Here is a 25369-nt window from a genome sequence, read left to right on the forward strand (position 1 = left end):
GCACCCATGTCTTTGAAAATCTGCCCTCAAGGTAAAAATGCTACACTATGCACAACCTGTGCAAAAGTCAGCAAACATTCAGAATGTGTTTGGAAGATTAATAGTGTCATGATTTTCCTCACCCTGTGGGTTGGKTTTTTTTTTTCCTTTTTYCCCCCATAAAGCCRTGTACTAGGGGCTCATCAGTCTGTGCATTGGATAATTGAGTTGTTAKGCCAACAGGCCGTGCTAAAAGGTGTTACATCAGTGATTTCTTTTTCATCCCACTGTGYTTTGATCTCTTGCTATAAAGCAGAAGATCTAACAGTGGAAACTTTTGAAGATGATMGATGAATTGTACTAATTCATTTTTCATAATCCTTACAAAAAATGTCTGTCCTTATCAGTCAGAAGAGATTTAATAACTGTTGTATCTCGAAAGTTTCATATTATCAGGATTGCAAACTATGGAATTATGAAATATTTTACTAGCATATTTTGAAAAGCTGTTGTAAATGCTTTAGGTTAAATAAATAAAGATGCTCCTTTGTTATAACCATCTTTGTTTTTTTGTATTTTATCACTAAAATGTAAAACTTCTTTGCAAGAGAGCACTGTGCAGTGGTGAATAGTTGATRTCCTTATTGGTGTTAATTGCCCAGCTTTGATTTCTTATCACTGGAATTCACTGAAACTGTCAATCCAAATATACTAATTCCAAACATTGTATGGTGCTGAAACAAATGGTAAAAGTCTTGGCTCACAATATAKAAACCAATGTAGCTGATGGAATCATTGTGACCATAAGCAGTGTGTAGAGTACTGTTTGCAGATTTTGGGACCATAAAACATGGCACCTTCTTGGAAGGARCAAGTGTTTGGGGTTGTCTCTGGATGAAAGTTACGTTTATGTTGTCCAGATTAAGTCAGTAAAGTTTGTGCAGTTTCCAGGATTTCATACAGCACAACCTTGCCCAGTATATCTTTCATTAGTTGAGCTCCCCACATCTCTGGTAAACCCTGCTTAGAGAAAATTGTCAGCAATGCTTAGAATTATAAAAAGTGTTCACAAGCTCTGATTATATTTTCTCTCTTTTCTTTGCAATAGCTTTGGGCCAGATAATGCTTTATGTCGATGGCATGAATGGAGTGATAAATCATAATGAAACCATCCAATGGCTGTACACGCTTATTGGCTCAAAGGTAAGACTCTCAAAAATTCTCATTTTATGTGGGTTTTGTGTCCCTTTAATGCATTTTATTTGTCTTATGCTTTTAGGGTATAAATAGACTATGTGTTAAGTTCTAAAATACTTTATAATATTCTGCATGGAAACCAGGTCACACTGAGCTGTTATTTCTTTTCTACTGTTTTTATACTCTTTTGTTTGCACATCTATCCTCTCTTGAAAACAAAGATTCCCCATTACTGCCTGTGCTGCCATGGAGAAGATTGTTTGGTCTTGTAGCTGCAGTTTCTGAGGCATTCTTTGCAACCACTTTTTGGGGTGGGGTTTTTTCCCCTTTCCACGTTGTGAATGTAAATCCTTTTCTACTCACCATTCGACACTGCTCAGCTTTGCTAAGCCTTGGGGGAGGACAATTCAAAATTACTTYCTTCTTAGACTAGAATACACAAATTCAACTGGAAGTTACCTGCAATGATCATCTAGACCAAATGCCTGACAGCTTCGCTTTTTGAAGGTCATTGTCCAAATGCCTCTGAAACACTGACAGGTTTGGGACATTGCCCTCCTCTCCAGTAAGCCTCTTTCAGTGTTTGTCCACCTGTCAGCAAAGAAGTGTTTCCCAATGTCAGGTCTTCTTTTGCCTGGAGAGCCCGAGAAGGCAAAGAGTGGTACCTGCCTACAGCATATTGTTTATTGGTCCCTTTTTTTGAAACAAAAGCTGAAAGCTGGAATATGTGCTGCCTGAGTAGGTCTTTGCCAATTGTGGAATTGTGATTTATATAGTGCACAATACACCTTTAAGGCCATCTTTGCTGGAATTTGAAAAGGAAACAGAGCAGAGGTTCCACTGACATTCCATCCTGAGGGTTAAACCCACAAATACACCCTTCTCCAGCCTGTTGGCTCTCTCAGTAAGCTTTAGGAAGCATATTAAGGCCTGCCAGGGGCTGCTGCTGCTCTTGCCACGCAGACCTCTACATAGATAGAGCTGGAACAGAGTATGGTAATTATTGTTAACAACTCAAAAGTTTYTGTAATTAGTGGAGTTGAATCCGTAGTTATAGTTACTAAGAAATTTCCAGGAATGTTTCAAGTGTCTGAGTCACAGAAAGATGCTGTTTGGTACTGCAGTGACATAGAGAGGCTGCTGCTTTCCCCTTTTCCTCTGATAGCTCTCATAACACAAGGAGAAAGAGCTCCATGTCCCAGGGGTCTTTTTTTAACAAGAATTTTTTCTACAATGTGCAAACTTCGCTGCTGCAGCAGATTATCAAGTCAAAGAACAGATGCTGCAGTATTGAAAGAACTRATTTATCTTGGGTTGACATACCTATATTGCTAGATAAGTAAAAGTAAGATAATTATGGTTATCAAATCTCAGGCTTAARGGGCAGGCTTCCTGATTGGGAAAAGATAAGGAGAAACTTTTCCCCAGTGTAAAATGTTCCACTGCTGGAGCAAGGCCATTTGTCCTCTTGAGACAGGGGATGTTTGCTGCAGTTGCAAAAGCAGTGCAAGATGAGAGAGGAACTGTTTGCTTTATATAAATCTTCATTTTCTAGGAAACAGATAAAAAAGCAGAAAAGAAACAAAAATACTGCCATATGCGTGACTGTTTTAGTTCTCTAATGCACATAATGGGAGTGGAATRAGAGAGAAGCATGACTGTATTGCTACCTTGCAGATTAAATTCTGTCTAGATTTTCTTGCTCTAAGTGCTTCAGCTCTTGGGTCCTTAAGCTCCTTKCTCCCTCCCCCATGGGCAGCCTGAATGATTATCTCCATGTCCTGGCTCAGTGCCTGCAGCTGAGGAATGCTGGCAATGTGCTTTGAATAGTTTGGTTTCAGGTAGCATCAAAGTTGCTTTTTCATTATTTTTCAACTGTCTTGGAAGGGATCTAAGTCGCTGTCTATGTGCCAGAAGTTAAGCGAAGGTATGGCAGGCTTACTGTCAGTGTGGTGGGACAGCTGCTTTATTCACTTAAAGGCGGTTTTGACTTTCTGTGAAAAATGAAGCCCTGGAATCTGCAATGCACCTACAGTCTAATTTCCAGCCCTGCTATGCTGGTGCCTTCTCCACAGCAAAGACAATGAAAAATGCATTAACATTGCTGAACAAAAAAGGAGTAGTGAAACTGCCAATTAAGTCTTGGGACAAATCCCTCTAATAGGATGCAGGAGGAATATAGTTATTCAGCTGCCACAGCTGTGAGGCATGGTTTCTTGCCTTCTCAAAAGCTCTGACTGGGTTTAAGATACTTAGCAATGGAGGTTGTTGAATGTGTTCCACAGATATTTTTAATTGTTTTTATCAAATTCTGTACRTGTTTCGCCTCTTCTCTGTTGTTCTGCCCTGTTTGCAAGGGGCTGCTGGCTCTGTTCCCCTTGCTCACTTTGAGCAGTGGATTGTTGCATGTGCTGCTCCACTGCAGCGYACAGGTTCAGCTGAGGACCTCAGGCTGTGGATGCTCAGCATTGCAACAGCTGGGATTTTGGTACCCAGCTCCAAGATCACTTTATTCATCCAGCAATACTTCTGTAAAGAGATGGGKGAAAGAGATAGGAAATAACAGTTTAAATTAGTGCAAAAGAAGGACTATAAGCTTTCATAAATATAAAATATCTATAAAGGCTATATAAATTTACTGAAAAGCCTCTCTATATTGTTTCCATTGTATTCCTTACTATTGCTAATTCTGCTGCAATTTTACCCCTCTGAGCATTGATGTATGCTTATATTGATGGATTACCAGAGGTTGTTGATAATTTTAGTGTCATTATCTATTACTGAATAAAGTTATTAGGGAGGTGGTTAGAATTCCAGCTGTGTGACTCCGCTGTTGCCGTTCAGAGGCACCAATCGTGCCAGGATGAAGAGCTGAAAAGCAGGAAGAAAATTAATCTTGGATGATTCGTTTGCTAGGGCGCAGAAAGAACTTTCTGTTGCAGATTGGTATTATATAAGCACCAGRTTGGATGTTTGATGGTAGCAGTACCATTCTTTAATAATATTATTTGGAGATAAGAGCACTATTGGAACATCCCAGGCTCTTAGGACCAGAACTGGTACTTTGMAAGATGCATTCAAGCTTAAGTGACCACACTAGTGTGTGGCAGTGGGCTTTCACAGGCTGGCTGGAGACTGTTTTCCAATCATCAGTGGCTGATACATCCCTGGTATAAAACATTGGCAGCATAATCCCAATGTAAATGTACATTACTGCTATTTCATCATTAGTTATATGGGCAGCAATTCATCAGTGGTTCCCTGTTTGACAAAGCATTGGAGTATGTACTCGATTATGGGTGTATGGTTACATGCTCTTGGCCTCCAGATAGCTTTAATACATAACTGAGGTCAGCAGTGAGCTGCTGTAGGCATGCAAACAAGGGCTCTAGCAGGGCCAAGGCTGTAACCATCTTATATAAGTTGCAAGTTACATAAATAGGAAATATCAATATGTCAACCAAGTTTTCTTCTAGCATTTGGTGCTAGCATGGGACATTTGTGYAGGAGAGCTTGGTTTTTAAAAGACAAAACTAGGATTCAATTGAATGTTAGTTATCAGTGCTTTCAGAAGTAAGCCTTTATTTTTATCTTTTTTTTTTTTTTTTAACTAACCTGTCAAGGATGATGCTGTAACTGGCCACATGCTGCTGCACATGTATTTCAACTTCACAGTGCCTTGGAAATTATTTCACCACTTTTTTTTGTGTTTCTGCCTCCCATGTGTTACTGCTTCTCCAGCTGGAATTAAGTTTTTGTTTTGTATTGCAAATATATTTAGGCTGGTTGTAAATGGAGTTGAGGCATTTTTTTATGGTGGCAGCTGGCACTGGAGTTCTGTGGTGGGTCACTGGCAGGTAAATGGTGATGGCTCTTGGAAAATTTCTCTTACCCAAAAGAAGGGGCATCAGGTTAAAGACATGAATTTATTAGGCCTTATTAAGTCCATATAATGTATTTTTCATCTGTAGGCATGTATKAAGTTATAGATATATATTTTACATATATATATGTATGTAGTTCAAAAACTTTCATATGTGTTGGTAATTCCTATGACCTAGTAAGAGGAAGTGTACAATACTTTTAGTGTATCATCATTTAAGTTCTCCTTGGCTAGCTATTGACTGTTTACAAAAAGTACATTTCTGAACTAAACATCTGGGAAAAAACACAGCAGTTTCTATCTAGAGAAGCAAACATTCCTTTGCATCACAAACCCATAGGTTTTTGCCAATCCACCATCTTCAAAGCCACTTCTAAGGCATAAAGTGGTCTAAAACCTGAGTCTAGTTTCACCTTTTTTTCCCCCCTGTTTCAGACTGCTACTGATAATGATTATTTTTTCCCATTTGATGATCCAGGCTGTTCTAATTTCCCCCAGGGGAGCTAAAGCCCCTTTTTGGCATTGTTTTCAGTGGAAAATAATCCATTTTCAAAGTGGTGCTGGGTAACCTCAGAAGACAGGGTGGAATGTTGGGCCTCGGCTGATACAACGAGGTTGATTAAAGATTCCTATCTCACATCTTGTTTTAATTTTTTTTTTTTTTTCTACTTGCTTCTGTCTGGGTCCCAGATTGCAAAGTTAACTACAAACTTTTAACTAGCAAGTTGTTCCCTGTGCCTTGTGTGAACCTCTTGCATCCTTTGGTATTGAAGAAATGACTTTTTGAATGTTTAAAAATGCAATTCTATGAGAAAAAAAAATGCAAAAAAAACAAAAAAAGACCTAATTGAAAAAAAAAAAAAAAAACACCTTTGGTATTGAAGAAATGACTTTTTGAATGTTTAAAAATGCAATTCTATGAGAAAAAAAAATGCAAAAAAAACAAAAAAAGACCTATTTCAAAGCAAAAGGAAAAACAAACCCCAGCACATTCACATGAAACAATGTAGTCTGAGTGAATTTGTTGATTTCAAAAGGAAAATCATAGAATCATAGGACCATGGGATTGGTTTGCATTGGGAGGATCCTTAAAGATCTCCAGACTCCCACTGCCACATGCAGGGACACCTTCCAGGTTTCTCWGGGCATATTGAATGAAATCACTGCCAACCTCGATGGAATATCCTGTTGTTGAGAGTCTTGGAAATACCAAGTATTTGGATCTCATTCAATTTTCTAGCGAGATATTTTGAAAAATAATTTTATGTATAGATGGTCTATTCTAGTTAACTTTTCCAGGATGATGGTAATAAATATATATAGGCATATGCCTGATTTTTGTGAGCAGGAGGGTGTGYTGTAGAACTTTCCTACACTTTATAATCATCATGTTTGGAAGGTGATCTAGGGAAGCTGACTAGCTAAAATAATTAAGAATCCAAGAAAAATCACACAGCTTAGGGACCTGCTGTGATTAATTTTAMATGTTTTCTTCCCAATCTGCTGCCTTGATGGTTAGCAAACCTTTTTGCGGCTTCTGACAAATGAGATGCCACATACAACTTAAACACAAGCTGTTTAGATTGTGTTGTCTCTTACCTCCAGCCACAACTCTGACAAAACCATARTTTTGTTCTGCTTCCAGGCCTAGGCCAGGCAGAAATGTCAGCTTGGTATCAGTTTTGCAGTCTTTCTGGCTTCTTTGCTTCCTGGAAGGAAAGAGCAAATCTGAGATCTCCCCTCGAGCCCTTAAAATTATTGCAGTCTCACTCTTGGGCTGTGGTGAGCAGGTACAACTGCTTTGTGTTCACTGAAACTCTGAGCATTCATCTCAGATTAGCAGCTGCCTCTGATGGTTAATCTACTGTGCATTTGGCCATTGAACTATTGTTCTGAAAATGGTTTTGTGAGAGAGAAACGAAATCCTGGCTTTACAGGAACTTCCTTATTTCCTACCTCTYGAGCCCATGAGCCTATGCTCACCCAGGCTGCCAGAGAGCTTTCTTCCTCCTTCACTCAGAAACTRTATCAGCACTGTTGCATGAACTGAGTTTATTTTGAATTGTATTTAATTAGTGCTTTGAAGATAARGATCAGGATGTTGCAATAAACTTGGAGTAGCACACCCTAGCCAGCGCAGACTGTGTCAAGGCTTGCTTTGGTCTCTCCAACTCAGCAGGCAGACTGCTGTGAGTGCTGCAGCTCTTTACCAAACATATTTGTAGATAGATTTCAAAGTCCTTCCATCAAAATGAGAGTTTGCAGCAGTTGAGTCCTGCTGCATTAACTATTCCTGTAGCTCCATCTGTTGCATTCACTTCTGAGTATTTTGGAGGGATGAATGCACATTTTTCTGTGTTCAAAATGAGCTCTTGTAGATTAAGGCGATACTAGAAAACACAGAGTTCCCTCACAAGACATCAGAGATCTGATTTCAACTCGTTTGAAGTGGGGAATGAGAAAATGTAATGATTAACTGCCAACAATATGGCAAATGTTCGGACCCAACTTTTCACTCAGTCTCATCTGTTCAAAACTGTGTAAGTGTGGGGTTAGAGATGAGTGAAATATGTCCCAACTATTCCCAGAGTATACCATGCATTTGTGCAGATGTACAAATTTATTCTTGTAAAGGAAAGGCACAAAGAAAGAAAAAAGCAAGAGTTATACTAGAATTAGGTGGGGTAAAAACTGAAAAACCTTGAAGTCAGTGCTAGTTTTTAGAATTGCCTTGGTGTCTCTCAGTACAATAATTCAGCATCACAGGCCTRTTCTGGTTCATCTTTGTGAGCAAAGTACTGTACTTCATGCCTTAGCTCTTAATATTTGATGTTAGCTCCTTGTGTTTTCTAGCAAGCATTATGTCCAACATTGTTGTGAAAGGAGAAGGTGCAGTTGAGAAGTTTTTTCTGTATTGAGGGTTGAGACTAAAGAAAACTATGCCTACTTTCTTCAGCATGCTTGAAGCCACTAGTGGCAAATATCTTTGACAATAAAATCAATTGCCTGACCAAAAAATAGAAAATTTTCAAACATMAGTTGTCAGATGAAACAAAATGAAGAAATATAAGAGAGTTGCTCTAAGGATAAAAAGAAGCTAGTTTAGTCCAGGCTTATGGTATAATACACATGTAAGATTTTCATGCATATCTGAAAACAGAAGTCAATTTGGTAGTATAAAGCACATTGTGGTCATTATGCCAAACCTTTTGGTACAGTTATATTATCATAGGATAGGTTTATCAGATTTCTATCAGCAGGATAGAATTCTCAATAGTCCTAAATTAGTTTAATAAGCTGCATTTTCAGAAGTGTTATTAAAATAAGCAGKTGTGTCTGCATCKTTTCTGAAAGCTCTGGTGTTTTATRAGCTCTGATGCATAATGCTTCAGTTTGCAGGGCTGCCCATTTTCTGGTCTTGTTACACTAAGGTGTTATAGTGATTTAACTTTTCTGACAGATTTAACTTTTCATGCTTGGCAGWGGGYATGTGGTCTGTTAGAAAGTTTAGCYGGAGAGCAGGGAAGCCTTTTCTGGTGCTCAGTCATTGAAATGTCACCAAACTAAAATCTGTTACCTCAAACCTTTCATGAAGGTCAAATGATACTATTTTCTTCATCTATTTAATAGTTAAAATAAGTGTTTGCARGAAGTCCAGTAATGCTGGCAAATAACCTCTGTGCTCAGTCCTTCTTTCTTGCCTTCACTCACAGGACCTCGTCAGTTCTGTGTGTGGTACAGGAAACAGATCACTATGAAAGATGAGGAAATGGCCTGAGATTGGCTCAGCAGGRTTCTAAGAGACCCAAGGTTGTGGGTTCAGTCCTGTACAGGCCATTCTTTTGGGAGCTGGACTCCATGATCCTGGTGGTTCCCTTCCAGTTCAGAATATTCTGTGATTCTTCAGTTAAAATGCACCATGGTGAATGGGTACATTTTCACAAAGTACCAGTACATCATTGAACTGCCCAGTGAGACCAGTATAAGAAACAAACCTGGTATCCAGATCTCCTGAGACTTAATTAAGTGTCTTGAATTTCAGGCAGAGCTTTTGGTTGTTCTGCCAGCAGAAAGTAGCGTGCGGGGGTGGAGGGTTGTGGTGGAGGTGCTGACAAGACTCCTCCATTTCTCGAGGAGAAAGGTGGTGGCCAACCTTTTGCATTCCTCAGTGGGTGTTAACATTCTGGGATTTTATGACTGTTAATGAAAGGACATTATGGTTAATTTTTACTTATTCCATCAGGTTCAAAGAATATAGGTATTCCTTTCTTATTTTAACAGAGCTTTGGGGTCACTTTACCTATTTATCACAATACACTGTGATATTTATTCTGTGAAAAGCAGAGTTCAATTCATAGGATGTGGGTAGGRTGTTTTTATTAATAACTTATTTTTTCTTGTTGTTTATAGGAGACTTGGTAACTTCATTATGAAGTTGTTTCTTCCTTTCATGTCTATTTTGATGATTATTTAATTGCTGTTAAAGATTTTTGAGAACTGCACAATTAGCGTGGATTCTTTTTGCAGAATTTTGCAGAAATGCAAGGAGAGCWTGCATGGAAGTAGCAGAAATTCCCCACAAAGTCTCTCCAAATGTTTGTCTGTGCAAGGATCTCTTACTCCTCTAAAAGTATGATTTGAATCTACTGTGTACGCTGCGGCTGCTGCTATGAGATGTATGGGATCCATCGTTTTCTGCAGAGCTGTGCTGCTTTATCTTCTCTCTCAGTCATTTTCCTGAATGTCCTCTTTTTAGAATAGAAACCGAATTAGTACATACGTCGTTGCCTCCTCTTAAATTTATCCTCATTTTCTCCTTAAATCAGTATCTGTCCTCATTCCCATATATATAGTGCAGTGGTGGAATTCTGCCTTCAGGAAAGAAGGTGGTATCCAACATTTTTTGCAGCATCATGTAAACCAGASCCGAGACAGTTCAGCCAACACAGCAGTTCATATACCAGTGTTTTGCTTGTAGCTTAGCCTGGRAGAATGGCCCAGCTAGGGAGGGAGCTGTTACATTGGGAGACCCAGGCTGAATTCAGCTTCCAGGCACATTCTTGAACAAGTTTTCAAATCCCTTTTTGCCTTGGTCCCTCATCTGGAAARTTGGTATTTGGATTTTAGGGCTCTGGAGGAAGAACATAAGGGAGTAGAAGGACAGATTATATGTGAAGACAGAYACATAGGTGAAAGTTGAACCTGATACTAATTGTTACCATATCTGCTCTTTTGGCATCACTCAGAAATGTTTTTCATTCTTTTATTTAGATATAGTTGTTCTTCAAAGCAACGGCAGCTAGCTGAATATACTTGGATAACAGATAAAATAYGCTGTATCAAAAATGGAAACTTCCAAAACACACGTGATGGCTTTATATCCAGCATGTAGTGCACCCCAAGGACCCTCTGCGTTGCAACCATCTCAGGTCCCTCACGAGTTTGTTGCCCAGGACTCATCGTGGTTATCTCACATAATCGATGTTGGTATCCTCCGTTATGGGATTTGTCCATAGGAAGGAAGAGGTCTGGTGTGGACCTCAAATGTGTGGACCTCGCTTACTTTTCCTAAGATCAAGATCAAAAGGAAGGTTCTTTGATAGGTTTCCTTTCTTCCCCCTTTTTTTTTCCCCTCCACAGTCCTCTAGTAGAAGTTTATACCATATAAAGACTTTTCAGAATAATTCCCAGCATACCAGCAGATTCTCTAGCTGGCTCCCATGATACACTGAAATGAGTCTCATCTGGGCATGCTGTGTACTCTCTTCCCATATTCTGACCCTCTTTGATCACAGCAATTGAACAAGGAGTTCAGATGCTTCCTGGTTTGCCCCCCTCCATCTCTCCACTATTTTCCTTTTTGAAGGCCACATTAATAAAAAACAAGAATGTGATGTTCAATATAAAAAATACTGTTAATACCTCAGCCAGCATGGAATTTTTGTGGACTGGTCTCTTTTATTTTTGAATTTCCTCTTCTTATTAGAAGACAGAGAACTGTAGTAAATGTATTCTTTGTCTTTTTCATTTCCAGCAGTGTGTAACTGCTTCCTTCTTTAGCTCAGTAATAAAATTTTAGCAACCTCTCAGAAGCCATTTTTCTCTACTGCACTTCAGATGTCACTGTGTGGTTGTCTAAGCAGCTTATTATGATTTTGGAGGGAAATGTAGCACTTTGCTAACTTGCAATTTGAATGCTTCTGCTTCTCCATTTAAGCTTTGCATATGACACAGGCTTTCTTCTAGAAAAGAAAGAGTAAAGTGGGACAAGAGACTCCCACAGATATTAATGTATGGATTTGCCTCAAAACCCATTCCCTGGGGATTGTGTTTCAGTTCACTSTGTTTTCCTAAATATCCTAAATATATAATATTATATATATATTAAATTTTGCTGAATGTTTTACTATATTTATTAAATAGAGAAGATAGAATTCCACTTCATAATTKTTGCTCCTCTGTGTCGCTACCGCTCTCTGTGGTTTGCAGTGCTCTCTGTTCAGGTAGTTTTTTCTTTCTGTCTTTCTCACCTGCAGTCTGGCTTCCCCAAATACACATTCCTGTCATGTCTGGTGTSTCTTGGGCTACTTTCCATGCACAGGGGGACTGTAGAGCCCTCTGYGGTAAGGATTCTGCATGGCTGTAGGGGAAAAGATGTGATAGACCACCTGAAAGTAGGTTTGCTTCCCGGCCTTCACTGTCTGGTGGTTTGCTCAGATGGACATCTGTAATAGCTGTGGATCCACTAGTGAGATTTATGGTAAACTTCCTTAGAATCATTATATACTTCAACTTATGTCACTGGCCTGCAAAATTTTCCCTTCTTGTTTGCTTGTCATCCCCTTCTKATACAGGGATGCAGAGTGAATGCCCAAATTCAGTTTTTGGCAGATCATTCATAGCAGAGCATCAGACAGAAAATGTCAATTCCCTACACAGAAATTGAAGTTTGTGTTAAAGAAACGGCCTTGCCTTTTACTAGGGTGGCTTTTGCACAGGAACAGCAAGGGCTTCTAGGATGTCCCAAGGCATTGGGCCATGGGACAGGATCTGAAAAGTGAGCACAAGGTTTTCCTGATGTCATCATATGATGTAGTACTGCAGTTACTCATCTTTTAGGTTGGAGGTTGTTTTGTTTTATTTCCCTTCTGCTCAGAAGGGTGGGTTACGATTATTCATCATCTTTGGCTGGACTCACATGAAGTTATGTGGAACAGATGGACATCACCAGACTTAACTTTACCTAYGGGTCTGAATAGTTAACCCCAGTTTGCACCATTTATGATATTGTGGATGTTGTAGCACTGATTGCATCCTGTTATTGGTTAGTTCCAGAACAAAAATCAAGCCTAAACCAGCATCCTTCCCATTATCACCCTTTTCAGAGGGTTGTCTTCTGAAGTTTTTGCAGTAGGTTGCTTTTCCTTATAGAAGTGAGTWGCAGTCTGAGAGGGAAAAATCGAGACATTTCACTCACTGGACCTCCAGGACATTTTAATTTTTCTCTTTCCTTTAAAATCATGCTTTTCATTTGTGTGCCTGATTTAATTTTAAATCACTCTTTGTCAATAAAAACAGGGTTTTTTAGATGTGCTGTATCTTTAGAGCCAAAGGGAAATGAAAATTTGGAATRTTTTAGACTAGATATTGATACCTCCTGCCTCCGAGGTTCCAGCTTTCCTGCATGGGTATGGACACATGCAGAKAAAAGCTGATACACTCATTTTCTCTGGCTGCTCTGGAGAAGCAGCATTCTCAGTGGTGGCCACCACTTTTGTGCTTGACAAAAGACCTGACAGGACACATCCTGTACAGCCAAGATACAGAAAACACTGCAGCTGTTCTCATGTAGAAGGAAAAAGAAACAGGGGAAATAAAAAAGCTTGCCTTTTCTCCCTTAGAAAAGCCATCCCACAGCACCACCTAGCAGGCACAGATGGATATGAATAAACATTGTGAGTATAGGACCGGAGCAAAATGCTCCTGGGGGAATACAATGTTGAGTAGGACTACATGCCTTAAAACACCTATGCCATGTAGTACCTAGCACAGGTAATTGATATAATTGAGCTGCTCCATCCTTCCCTCAGGCAGCTGATATCCTTTAGTTTTGGGTATCTGTAGCTGCATACAGCTAATTAATCTCTCTGCATGTCTAAATGCATCTTCAGTTTTGGGGTATTTTTTTTCAATCTGGTGGTTTTCTCCTTAACTCCATGCATTTGTAAAACAGCTTAATCAGAGTGATGGCATTACTTGTCATGGAACTTTATGTTTTTGTCKGCAATTAATCCAAGGTGCTGGGGAGGAGTTGTCCAGCTGCCTGCTGAGGAATACTGCCAGAGCACAGATTTTGAAAAGGCCAGCAAGTACATCCTTGTCCCACTCCCATGGCTGGGAAGGATGTATTATAAAATAGTTRAGCTGCAGCTGCTGGCTGTCTCTGGTTTAAAAGTAGTTGTTTTACATGTTTGTTTTTCTAGGGGGCCCAGAACACTGAGCTTTCTTTTGAGCTGCAAATGGAAAGTATTTATTTATGAATCTGTAGCAGCCTATTGCCTCTACATTGTTATTTGGTTAATTTTGTTCATCTCCGTAGCTTTTTAGCCTTCACCCTGCCACCCTAAACAGGAAGAAGTGAAAGGCTCTGGCAATACCCCCTTGTGAGAAACTGTCTAGGAACTCAAAGGAAAAAGTCAATTAAAGACGTGWTTTCAGAGCATGAGTTGTAGCTGGTTATGCTGAGCTAGAGCAGYACTGATTCTCCTGTGAATTGTGCTGTGGATAAATGGTTCAAAATAACGTGGCTCAGTAATTAGGAGGAGGGGTGAGACATTTAGCTTGCAAAGATTGTTAATTTGACTGTACTCATTTAGGCTGATCTGCTGTACTASTCAGACAGTACAGAGATCTCTGGCAGTAAGCCTGAAATCCAGTCCCTTCCAGGTTCTGAGATCTTATTTTCCTGGTTTAAGCAGGCGACTGTCTATCAAGAACTCTCTATTTGCTCTGTAGCATTGGCAAAACTGTTGTTGTTATTAAGAAGAAGAAGAATGTTAAAGAATTCTACAACTAAATCCCCATGTGGAAACCTAAAATAATTCTTTCAAATATGTCAAGACATTTTGCTCTTATAAAAGGAAATGTGCTTATGTAGTAASTTGGGGAGGGGAGTGGAAACACCACCAAAAAAACCCAATTTTTTTTCTTTTTCTCCTGGTGTTTCCACGTTTACTGTGGTAATATCTTTCATGTAATTCACTCAGTTGCTCCATGAAACTTCTCATCTCTTATGGACTCTTTAGAAGCTCAAGTAAATGTTCCTCATTAAGTGCTGTGGGAGCCTACCATGAAAAGCTTTCTAAAGGCAAGCAAAATAACCCCAAAAGTAAGAATTCAGTGTGATTTTAGCACTCTCAGTAGTGTCACCTCTTCAAAACTTGCACTCTACTGCATTGAAAGGGTCAAATCTCAATTACATTTGCTTTTGGCTAAATCTGTAGGAGCTATTCCCATCAGACATTACACAGCTACCGCAGTGCATTTCAGTTGAGCTTTCTTGGATACAAAGGATCATGTTCTGGAGCAGTTTATTTTACTGCTTTTGTGAACTGCTGCCCCTCATTAGGGCATCACTGTATTTACTGATTTTGCCTGCAGTTACTCTTGACTTCAGAAGAAAGTGGAAGTAATCTGTTGTGGTTAGCTCAGGAAAAAGAAAGGGTTGGAGGTTTTTTGCTGGGGTTTTTTCCCCCGTCTCTTCTCTATCCCTCTTTCTGTCTGTACTTTTCCCAAAGAACTGAAACAACAGCTCAAAATTGATCTATGATGCAAGTCAAATCACTGCTGATTATGATCTCATGCTTCTGTGGGTTCAGCTCTTTGAATGACCRTGGCAATTACTTGGCTAAAAGCTATACAAGTCCCAGATGCTGAATAATTCTTAAATRCTGCATCTGAAATATGTTTCATTCTGACAAAACAAAACTGAAATGTGCATTAAATGATGCCACAATAAAGGCACATTTCACTGTGCAGTGGCTTGGTCAAATGTGCTTWGTCTTGAGGTTCAGAAGAGTGCACTAAGGGTCAGATGAAGTTAAATATGGACTCTGGAATCTGATCCCTTGCCCTGGTCACCTCTGCTGCAAACCAACCTATAGATTGTAGCTACAGGAGCTACAGACTCCTAGGAATATGCAGGCACATACTGGACATCAGATATCTTACTACATCTCTGGTGTTTTTAGCCTTCTGGTCACATCCTGGGTGATCTCAGAGGATACTCTGTTGTGCTTCTGAGGCTCTTTTAGCCTCACTAGGGAGATGGGAAGCTAGTCTAGGCTTGTCTTTGAGCTACACATTCAGATTTCCAGAAAGCTAGGCTGTAGAGAGACTGCACGTGCAGATGGACCTGTCAGTTTTGAACACGAGTTTCCAAGCCTTGAATACTTGTCATAGCCATGTTTCAATTCTGATGTGTAGAAAACACGTTTCTATCCCTTTATATCTGCTCTCAAACCAGACCAAAGTGAGCATTGCTGTTGCTGTGGTACTGCTGAGGAACTGAAACACAAATCCTATGAGTCTTTGGAGGTTCCTCAGCAAACCACTCTTAAATGCTTGAGAAAATGTAGTTCACTTAAGCYACAATATCACAGCTACAATATAATTGTAATCCCAGATCACACCTGGTGTCCGGAGAGCTACTTGAATCTCATTGCATAAAAGGTGTTGTCTTCACATGATTTGTGAACTTAAAAGTACATTTTGGACATATGTCTGGGCATTTGAATCTTAACATATGTAGAACTGCTTTTTTATACTGAAATTGGGTAATCACTGTGATCTGGTAAAAATAAGTGTTAYGGATTTTTTGTCCCTTTCAGCATATATGTTTGGGGGCTGATATGGGTGTGTGAGAGAGAGGCAGAAAATTAAGGGTGGTTTAAAATAAATATCTAAGAATCACAGGTTTTTTTAATTCATGGGTTTTACATAGCTGCTAATTTTTAGCTACATTTAATAAATTAGACACAGTCCTGGACAATTAACTGTAGGTGGCTTTGCAGGGAGTTGGACAAGATGACCTCCAGCGAGATCCCTTCCAACCTGAGTCCTTAAGTGAATTATCTGAACTTCCTCCTCTTTTTTCTGCTGTGGTGGTGCCCACATACATTTGTTTTATACTTGGAGAAAAACTGTAAGAGACAGATCTTTTTTGTGAGTTGTAACAAAGGAATTTGCTTTTTGTCAAACTACTGTTGGGATCTGGACATGGAGGTTAATGAAGCTGAAGTTAACTTCATCAGACCTTTGGAACATGAGTGAACATGAGTGTGATTAGAGATAACCCCATCTTGGGAAGCCTTTCCCACATTACCAGAAGTGCTGTATGGAAGCACTTCCATTTCTCTTATCCAGGAGTCTGAGGAATGTTTTCTCAGCTCTTCCACCTTTCTGTGGTTCAAAACAAGCATACATCTTGTCAGTTTGTATGTTTGATTTTCTGTAAATTTGGGTGGATGTGATGACCTTGGTTGATACAAGTCAAAGGAGCTAGCTTAAGATAGAGGAATTACATTATTTCTTTGAACACTGAACTTTGCAACTCTTAAAAACTAGTTATCACTGTAATATGGGAGTGCTGTTCAGAGAAGCCTACAATAATATCATATATTTTTGCAGTTGTCCAGTGTATGCGGAAGTTCCATACCTGCTAGCATTTATGAAAACCAAAACTGAAAATATCTCCATCCCTGTCCTCTTTCAGAAAATGAGGGAGTTAGAATAATGGGACACTGCTAGSACTGTGTAATTAAGAGGTGTTTTAGCTGTTATGCAGTGACTTGTGTCTTAAAAATCAGATTTCTAAATGCTCCATGAAGTATTCTATCACTCTCTTCAGAAAAACACCACATGGGAAGCTGGAAATGTGTCTGGGCTGTTATATGTTTGTTTTCATCATGAAGTTCTTTGAATTTATAAAAAAAAAGCATCTGGACTAGACTGATGGTGGGAACTGGATTTGAAGATAGYGACCTCTTCCCGATTTGGGGCAGACAAACAGATGATTGCTGGAGAAATGTGACTGCTTCTGTTGTTCTCAGATGTCCCTCAGAAAGTATCTTTATTCATTAACTTTATTTGGCAAGTTGTCCAAAGGTAAATAAATGTGTCTGGTTTTGCAGTCAAACCTCTGCTTTTGAGTTACTTTTTGTGCCTGAGAATACTCAGAAGTTTGAGAACAGAGAAAAATCTTCAGTCTATAAATACAATGAAATACTAGTACTTTTATCATTATACTAATAAGAGGAATAGATGCATATCTCTGTGTGTGTGTGTGTGTGTGTGTGTGTGTATGTATGCATGTCCTTTCTCTAGATTTGCTTTATTGGGTATTCTTTCAAGCAGAGTTTAGACGAGTTTCTTCCATGGTTTGACATGTAATAATTTTCTTTCAAAAGTTTTGTCCTTTCAGTAGTTCAAATCACTACCATGCTGTTTTTTGGGGTGCTTTAATAAAAATAACCTGTTATCAATGAATTTGTTAAGAAAGATGTTCCAATAGGTAATATTTTATAATTTGGACTCTCAGTTGACAATACTGTCTTCAACCATTTCCACAAATTTTATCCATAGTTTGTTACGGGTTTTTGTTTTTGCTGTTGAAATTACGTCTGTGAGATTGAACAGTGTCAGGAAAGGACTGCTAACCATATCATTAAACTTACAGAGGTTTTCAGGTAAAGTTATTTAAACACAAGCATAGTTTGGGAATTTAATATGAGTACTTTTTAATGAAACTGTTGAAAGAACAAATTTCACRTGCATAAAACCACAGAATAATAATAGAGTAGTTTTCCACTGTACTTGCAAACTCAAATAGTTTTTTCCCCTAGGGTACTTGAACTCAACCTTGATATTATTTAAACAGGACATTGCCAAGGCCACTAAGTCTAGCAAGTTGTTTCATAAGCAGTGGAACTAATGAAGCAATTTGTTATCCTCTGTTTTCCTTCTTTCTTTCTTTTTCCTTGCCATCCCATACMCTCTTGGTGGCTCAGTCCTGTGCCTGTTGTCTTTGGTGCAAATGGCAGCCTGCAGCATGGCTGGTGGAGGCTGCATGAGGACTGATTGAGACTGAGATTGYGTCTCTTTCAAAATGACTGGAAACTTCCTTTTCTCTTATGAGAATGCTGACTTGGGGTCTTTTGTAATGCCATTTTCAATTTGAGTATGAATGTAGCTCCCTTACTGTCGATTATGACAATGTAGTGGGCAGACAGATCCCGGAGGTACAGGAAAAAGTCCAGAAGTAGGCAGTGGGGGGGACAGCACGCTGCCTAAGGAAACAAGGGTGAAAATTCTGTGCTCCTCATGGCTGTCATGTGTTTGAGTGGWTTTTATTTTGTTAAAAAGCTCCAAGACAAGGAACTCGAACAGTTTCCTTATTTCTCTGTTTTCCTCTGRCTTTGACTGTAATTCATTCATTGTSTTGGTGATGGCTTTCACAATCTGGGACAGGGTGACCTCTGAGCTCCACTTGAGCCACTCTGTGCATTGGCCTGGAGGAAAATTAATGTCCTGAAGACACTGAAGTTYTGTTTTGCTGCTTTGTACACAGTTCCCTTATCAAACATCCTGCAGGTCTGAAGCTTGAGGAGCACTCTGCTGCTGTCGTGAGGAAATTTCTGGTCACCAGCCCATATAAACCAGAGGTYTGACTATGATAGGGAGTGGGTCTTGGAAGAAAGTAGTTTGGTATGGAAAATTGATATGGAGCAAGTGAACTTCCTTCTACGTAATTTCTAATCACTCAAGAAAATAATACAGTAGTAATTTAATTTAAAGACTGCATTTGGATTTAAAAATATTTCTGAAATCACRTTAGTCAAATATTTACTTGAAGGCTAAAAAAAAAGAGAAATAAGATGTAACATTACATCTTCTTTCCTTTTAACTGTATAGTACTTCAGCTTTTCTGTACATAAAATGGGATCAATCACAGCATGCATCATAGAATTGTTGCATGACTTGATTAATTGTAGATGACTTTCAGATCCTTAAATGCTTTGCATGAGATAACTTCCCTCAGTAACATGTTATTGGATCCCTTCTCTGTTTAAAATTATTAGCTTTTTGCCTTGAGTAAGGTGACTTTGTATTACATTAGATGTTTTCACAAATCAAGATGTCATTCAGCAGTGTAACAAGAGCTAAAAGAGTGTGACATGAAAGGGATTTCAGAGAAGGAAGTGAAGATAAAGTCCTATCTGCAATTAAGCTCATAAAGAATTCTTTCCTCTCACATTTTTTTTTTCTAAGACAGCTAAGGAAATATCAAATTGGCTGTGCCCAAGGAAAAACCTTTCCGGTTTCCAGAGGTTCAGCCCAATGACCATCTGTTGAGGACAGAGTAGTTCAAGGCTAACATCATACATCAATTTACGGGCCTGGTAGGAAAGCTCAGAATATAACTCCTCGGTCATAAGAAAAGAAAAAGAGGTGCCAAATGGCCTTAATCATAATTCCTCTATGTAGACACACAAAGCCTGTTCTTGTGATTCTATTTTAGTTTGAAAACTCATCTGTAATACGGAATTCTGGKTTTGTGTGGTTTCAAATCTTGTTGCTTATTATCTGTCTACCTTACTGTTACCAAAAMATGAAATCTCACTGTTGAATCCATTGCTGAACAGATCATCAGGGTAGAGTTCAAGAGAAACAAGGCTATTTTTCATTTATTCTGCTGATCAGAAATACACATTTTATTTAATAGATATATGACTAACTCCTAAAGATCTTTTATGTTTAAACTGGTTTGACTGTGACCTATAGACCTTAGGGTCATGCATTTGCAGGAACTACCAAAAAATGGCCTAGTCAGGCAGTATATTTCCAGATGCTAAGTTCTATTAGAATGACATTATACCTATGACAAAATTTTGTTGGTGCTGGTTTTGCATAAAGCTRGTTTAGTACGTGCCCAACCAAGATTATGCTATCTAATGAAAAGAACAGACTTTACTCGGCAGTCTTTCTCTATAATCCATAACAGGAAAATGCTAGAAAACTGGTGCTATATATAAATAAGGTGCATGTTTGTAGATGGCAGAAAGAGAATAAAGAGGTCTGTTCCTTATCATGTTTGATAGCACATTACACGCAAGCTTGACTTTAACCAGAAATTGGTTCTCATGTTACTGTGGTTTCTCTCAAGCTAAGTGTTTTATACCTCATTTAAGATAATTCAATCACAATCTTTATCCAGACAGAGAAGACAGTTCTAGAGTTACTGATAGTGTTTATTTGCCTAGAGTCCTAAAAGATGCCAGTGTTTGGGAACAGTTAATAAAAGAATCAACAGATTACAATGAAACTGCACAATTTGAAGAGAGAAAGAAAATAAAATCTGAGTGTAAATTTTTACAAGTGAAGCATAATTCCTGGTCTGGACACAGGCTGATGGCAAATTTCCAGTGAATATTTTTGGTTTGTGTTTTGCAATGGAAAAAACTAAAACTTTAATTGAAACCAAACCCTTTTGTTTCAGCAATATCTGAACAAGCGAAATAGGCACTCAAAASTGTGCAACACATAATAGACCTCTGCTGGACCCCTGACAAAGATGCAAGGCCACCAGCTCAGGAGTCACCTGAGAGTAAAGAAGTTTCATCCTTTTATGTCCTATAATCTCCAAGTCCTACTCTGTCCTCCTTTCTAGCTCAGTAATTACATGTAATTTTTACACAATGAACAGTTCTCATGGGAGACACTGCAGGGGTTGGTCTGGTTGTAGGGGAGGAAAGCAGAACAAAATTGCTCTCACTTTGTGTATTGGTTGTCCTGGAGAGCTGTGAAGGGTCTTTCACTCATCCTGCCATAAAACAAAGAAAAATGTCATTTTAGGCTACTTGATGGAAGAAGAAAATCACTTTCCCAYCTCTTCAAGATTGTCATTGATATTCCAAAAGGAGGAGAGGGGAATGCTAAAAAAACCTCTGTATCATCTCATGTGTCATTCCAAGCACTGCAGCCTTAGGTTGATTCAAACAGTGCCTGTATGATGTGGCAATTGCTGCAAGAGAAATGCAGCTACATCAGTAGTTCATTAGAAATTACTTCATGGAGTCCTGATTTCTACCCTGGACATASTCTTTAAATGCTCCCATCAGAATTGCATGTTCATTCATCTGAGAGCCACTTCGGCCTGCAGTATGCTTTGATTTGTTGTAGGAATTGTCTGCTTCTGTGTACAGATTTTTTTTCATATTTCCCCCTTCTTCTGGACCATGATTGATGGTGTAAATAATAATTTCCAGGCATGAGTCTTTTTTTTTTTTTTTCCTGTTGACCCTTCACTAATCACTCTTTACTCATCCCTGTGTTTTGTTGGTAGGCCAGATGAATTTCTTTTTGATGACTTTCATTCTGTTCATGTCAGAAGTCTCATCACAGATAAATGACAGACACACCACATATGAAACAGTGCACACAACTTATAATTATTACCCCATAGATTTGCAAASTTTGGAGAAACTTCATTTTCAGAATAATAAATGTGTGTATTTCTCTGCCATTCCTAGCATTACATATTCTGTGGAGGAAAAAGCTTAGCATTCARAATAAAGACTGATGATTTTGGAGCATCTTACATCTAAGCTTASAGGGGTTTCATCTCAATCTAACTCCTTTCACACCTTTGGTCCTGAGCTTGCAAAGCCATTTACAGCAATTTATTTGCCTTATTTAAGTATCCCTCTTTGAAGATTGGAGAAAAAGTATTAAAATGGGCTCTAACATTGTTTTAAAGTACTCCAATTTACAAAAATCTCATGTCTTAAAATCATGGCATCACGTACATTCTTATTTGTTCTATTGGTACACCAGCCCACAGAAACATAGATTGTTTAATAGTTCCATCCCTAATGATATAAAATGCCTGGGTGTGCATAATATTCAGTGCCTAGAAAGGGGTYATTCACATACTTTGTGCATACTGGATTTAAGTGTTGCTTCCCAGCTTTGTGATCCTCCCTGTGTTGTGCACACCCTGTGACTTGGGCAGATGCTGCCTCTCTGAAAAGAAAGTGGAGGAATTGGCATGAGTTCATTGCAGTCCATAAAGCAGCTTTAGGGCCCCAGTGCACATGAACTCTTTCTTTCTTCTGGTAAAGGAAGCTTACACTCATTTAGAAAGTTTGGGTTGGTATTCTGTAGGTTATTTGAATTTTTCATCCTTAAAAGATGCTTGCCTTAAAGTTCCAATGGAAAATAAGGCTGATTAAAAATGCTTGACTTAGGTGATACAGAAGAAGCTCATTCTTGTGATCATTCCTGCCTTCAGGAGGTTGGAATCAGAAGGAACTGTATTCCTAAATAGACTTGCCACCTGTTTTTGGAGTGAAGTAACTGACCTCAAATGTCAGTTTTGGAGGAGAGACTAGAAAGAACTTGGATTGTTTCTATGTTCTGTAAGGCACTTACAAATCCCAGTATTAGGGAGTTTCAAATGCTTTRCCCCCTAATGTCTTTCCCTGTGCTTGTTTGACATCCCAAGCCCCCGTTTTGTTGGATTATGTAATTACTCTGTGCAACACATTTCCAAAGCTCTTGCTGTAGGTGTTAAGGYTCTTTCCAGTGTTTAGCCAGCCATGCATGTTTCTGAGACAGCTGAGCTCCTCATCACATCTGAGGTGGCTTTTCCTGCTTATGCACTCAGTGCTGGAGCTCTTGGCTGGCTTTCTGCAGGGAAGATGTGGGAAAGATTCAGTAAGATGCTGCAGTGAAGACAGCCTTTTTACATAAATGCAAGTGAACGGCTTGTGAAATACTGAAATGACATTGTTCCAGAGATTTGAGAAAAAGTAATATTTATTAGAAAACAGTGGGATGTCCGAATCATACAATAGCATGGTTTGGGTTGGAAGGAGCCTTAAAAGTTCACCAACCCCTCTGCCACTGGGTTTATTTCCACTATACCTGTTTACCCAAATCCCCACCAAACCTGGCCCTGAAAACTTCCAGGAATGGAGCATCCATAAGTTCTCTGGGCAACCTGTTCCAGTGCTTCACCACCCTCAGAGTGAAGAATTTCTTCCTAACATACAAGTGTACTCCCTTTCAGTTTAAAGCCATTACCCCTTCTCTTCTTAAAATCAGGAAGAATTAGAGGTGTTTCTTTTAGCATCACACCATTTGATTCTGTCTACTCATTCTCAATGAGAGATTATGAATCGGAACAGGAGTTAGAAGGGAGCCTTTGTGTGAATGAAGGTCAAATGCATCCCAGCCCGGGCTGGTGGGAGTGTGGCCACTGAGATGAAGGAAGTGCCTATCCCTGTTTGGTGCTGATAGAACTGCATCAGGAGCTCAGGAGTGGAGCCCCAGTGCTGAGCTCCTCAGTATGAGACAGATATTCATCTACTGGAGCGAGTCCAGTGGAGGTTCATCGTGATGGTGAGATAGGGTAGAGCACATGGTATAATTGGAAGAGAATTGGAATTTTTTCCCCTTAGATAAGAAGGAAAATCATATTCAGGCAATTCCAACTTAAGTTATTACTCTGAGATTCTTTCAAGCTCAATATTTATATTTTTTTTTATTATTACAGAGGAAAACAATATATTATAATATTATTTATTATTATTGAATAATATTAATATTATATATTCTATTTGCTTATTATAATAGATAGTGGCTATACATATATATATATATACACACTTTATTTATTTATTTATTTATTTATTTATTTATTTATTTATTTATTTATTTATTTATTTTTATAAAATGTATTTTATTTAAATATGTATAGAAAACCTTCCATTCCAGGAAGATCTTTCCTCCTTCCTTTGAACAGAAGGTGATTTTATCCCCTTATGAANGTAAGATGCTGCAGTGAAGACAGCCTTTTTACATAAATGCAAGTGAACGGCTTGTGAAATACTGAAATGACATTGTTCCAGAGATTTGAGAAAAAATAATATTTATTTAAAAAAAAACCTGAAATTGAGCCGCATTGCAGGTGCTGATGGGATGCCAATGAGCTCTTCCTGCAGCCATAGATCTGAAGTTGGGGGCGTCTTTGCACCCCACTAGAAAGAAGGTTCCAGTGTCCCTGTGCCCCTCTCCTTGGCAGGCTGAACAGGGTTGCACCAGGTGTTTCTTTAGCTGCAGCTCTGCCTGCCTGTATCCTAGCAAGAGGATGAAGCACTTAYTGTGGCCTACAGTAAGTCCATGTCTGTACCTGGATTAGGTTGCAGAGGATTTGGCTGTAGTAAATCTTTATTTAAAAATCCAATGCCCATTTCTCCTTTAAATCTGCATAGTGTAAAACCAAAGTGGCTGCATCTCCCCAAGTAAAATATTTTTATTCCATTTTATTTTTACTTTCCTCCTTTTAAAAAAGATAAATAATTGAATCCTGAATGTTTCAATCTGAACTCTACAAATATTGCTTTGGTCTTTAAGTGAATGAACTTTGTGACAACATTCCTTGTAAAGCCTAAGKCTTTCCAGACAAGTGATTAACAACTGGGATAAGCCCTTCCATGAGGCATGAGTTTTGCTGCCTGTTGTGTGGTACCCTTGGCTGAGTCTGTAATTGTCTAAATATAAAGAGATAAAAAAGAAAGGGATTGCCAAACTGTACTGTATAACGTAAAGCGAGTCAGRGGGAAAGTGTTTATAATTTTTCTTCTTCCTTTTACGTTGCTGGCTTGTTCTTATCTTTAGCCAGAAGATGCTAACATCATTTCCTCTCTATAAATTGGCTTGCACATGATACAAAAACACAACATGAACTTTCTTTTCTAGCATAATAGGTGTTTTGAAGCTTCAGTGTTTGGATATTCAAGAGTCCTGATTTAATCTCAGAACTGTTGAAGCATGACTTCACCGAGCCAGAGAGGCCAGTGGGCCTTCTTTTTTAACTAACCATCAATATTTAGGATGGAAATTTGRATTTCATTAGAACAACCAATGTTTGCAAAGTGGTCATAACAGGACTTTTTTTGAGCTAGCATGTTTACCTCTTTTGTTGCCTCTCTAGTCCTGTTTGAAATAGAAGTGTGATTGGCCTGTGGATTGTAACAAAGCTGTGACTATTGAAGCTGATTCAGAAAGCTATTGTTCCTCTCTTCAATACTAAATGAGTATCAGAAAATAATCCCAGAAATAGTCCTAAAAGCTTTCATGAAGTTTTTAACAGTGATTCAAATTATTAGTGATTCACCTATTAGTGAATGAAATATGAAACTTGTTCCTATTGCTCCCATTGCTATGCCATCTGGATAAATCATGTGA

The 25369-nt window shown here is 38.8% G+C and overlaps 1 protein-coding gene across 6 annotated transcripts in view; it reads left to right on the forward strand.

The window, feature by feature from the left end:
- The window catches only part of FHOD3 (formin homology 2 domain containing 3), a 367917-nt gene that overhangs the window by 216314 nt on the left and 126234 nt on the right, over window positions 1–25369 (forward strand). For all 6 annotated transcript variants that reach the window (XM_057371019.1, XM_057371020.1, XM_057371025.1 and 3 more), the window contains exon 6: window positions 1088–1182. In XM_057371019.1, coding sequence (XP_057227002.1) covers window positions 1088–1182 — 95 coding nt within the window. The remainder of the gene's footprint in view (window positions 1–1087; window positions 1183–25369) is intronic.

This window comes from Malurus melanocephalus, unplaced genomic scaffold (assembly GCF_030028575.1).
Source record: "Malurus melanocephalus ecotype Western Australia unplaced genomic scaffold, MMel_1.1 scaffold_138, whole genome shotgun sequence".
In the NCBI taxonomy this organism is placed as follows: Eukaryota; Metazoa; Chordata; class Aves; order Passeriformes; family Maluridae; genus Malurus; species Malurus melanocephalus.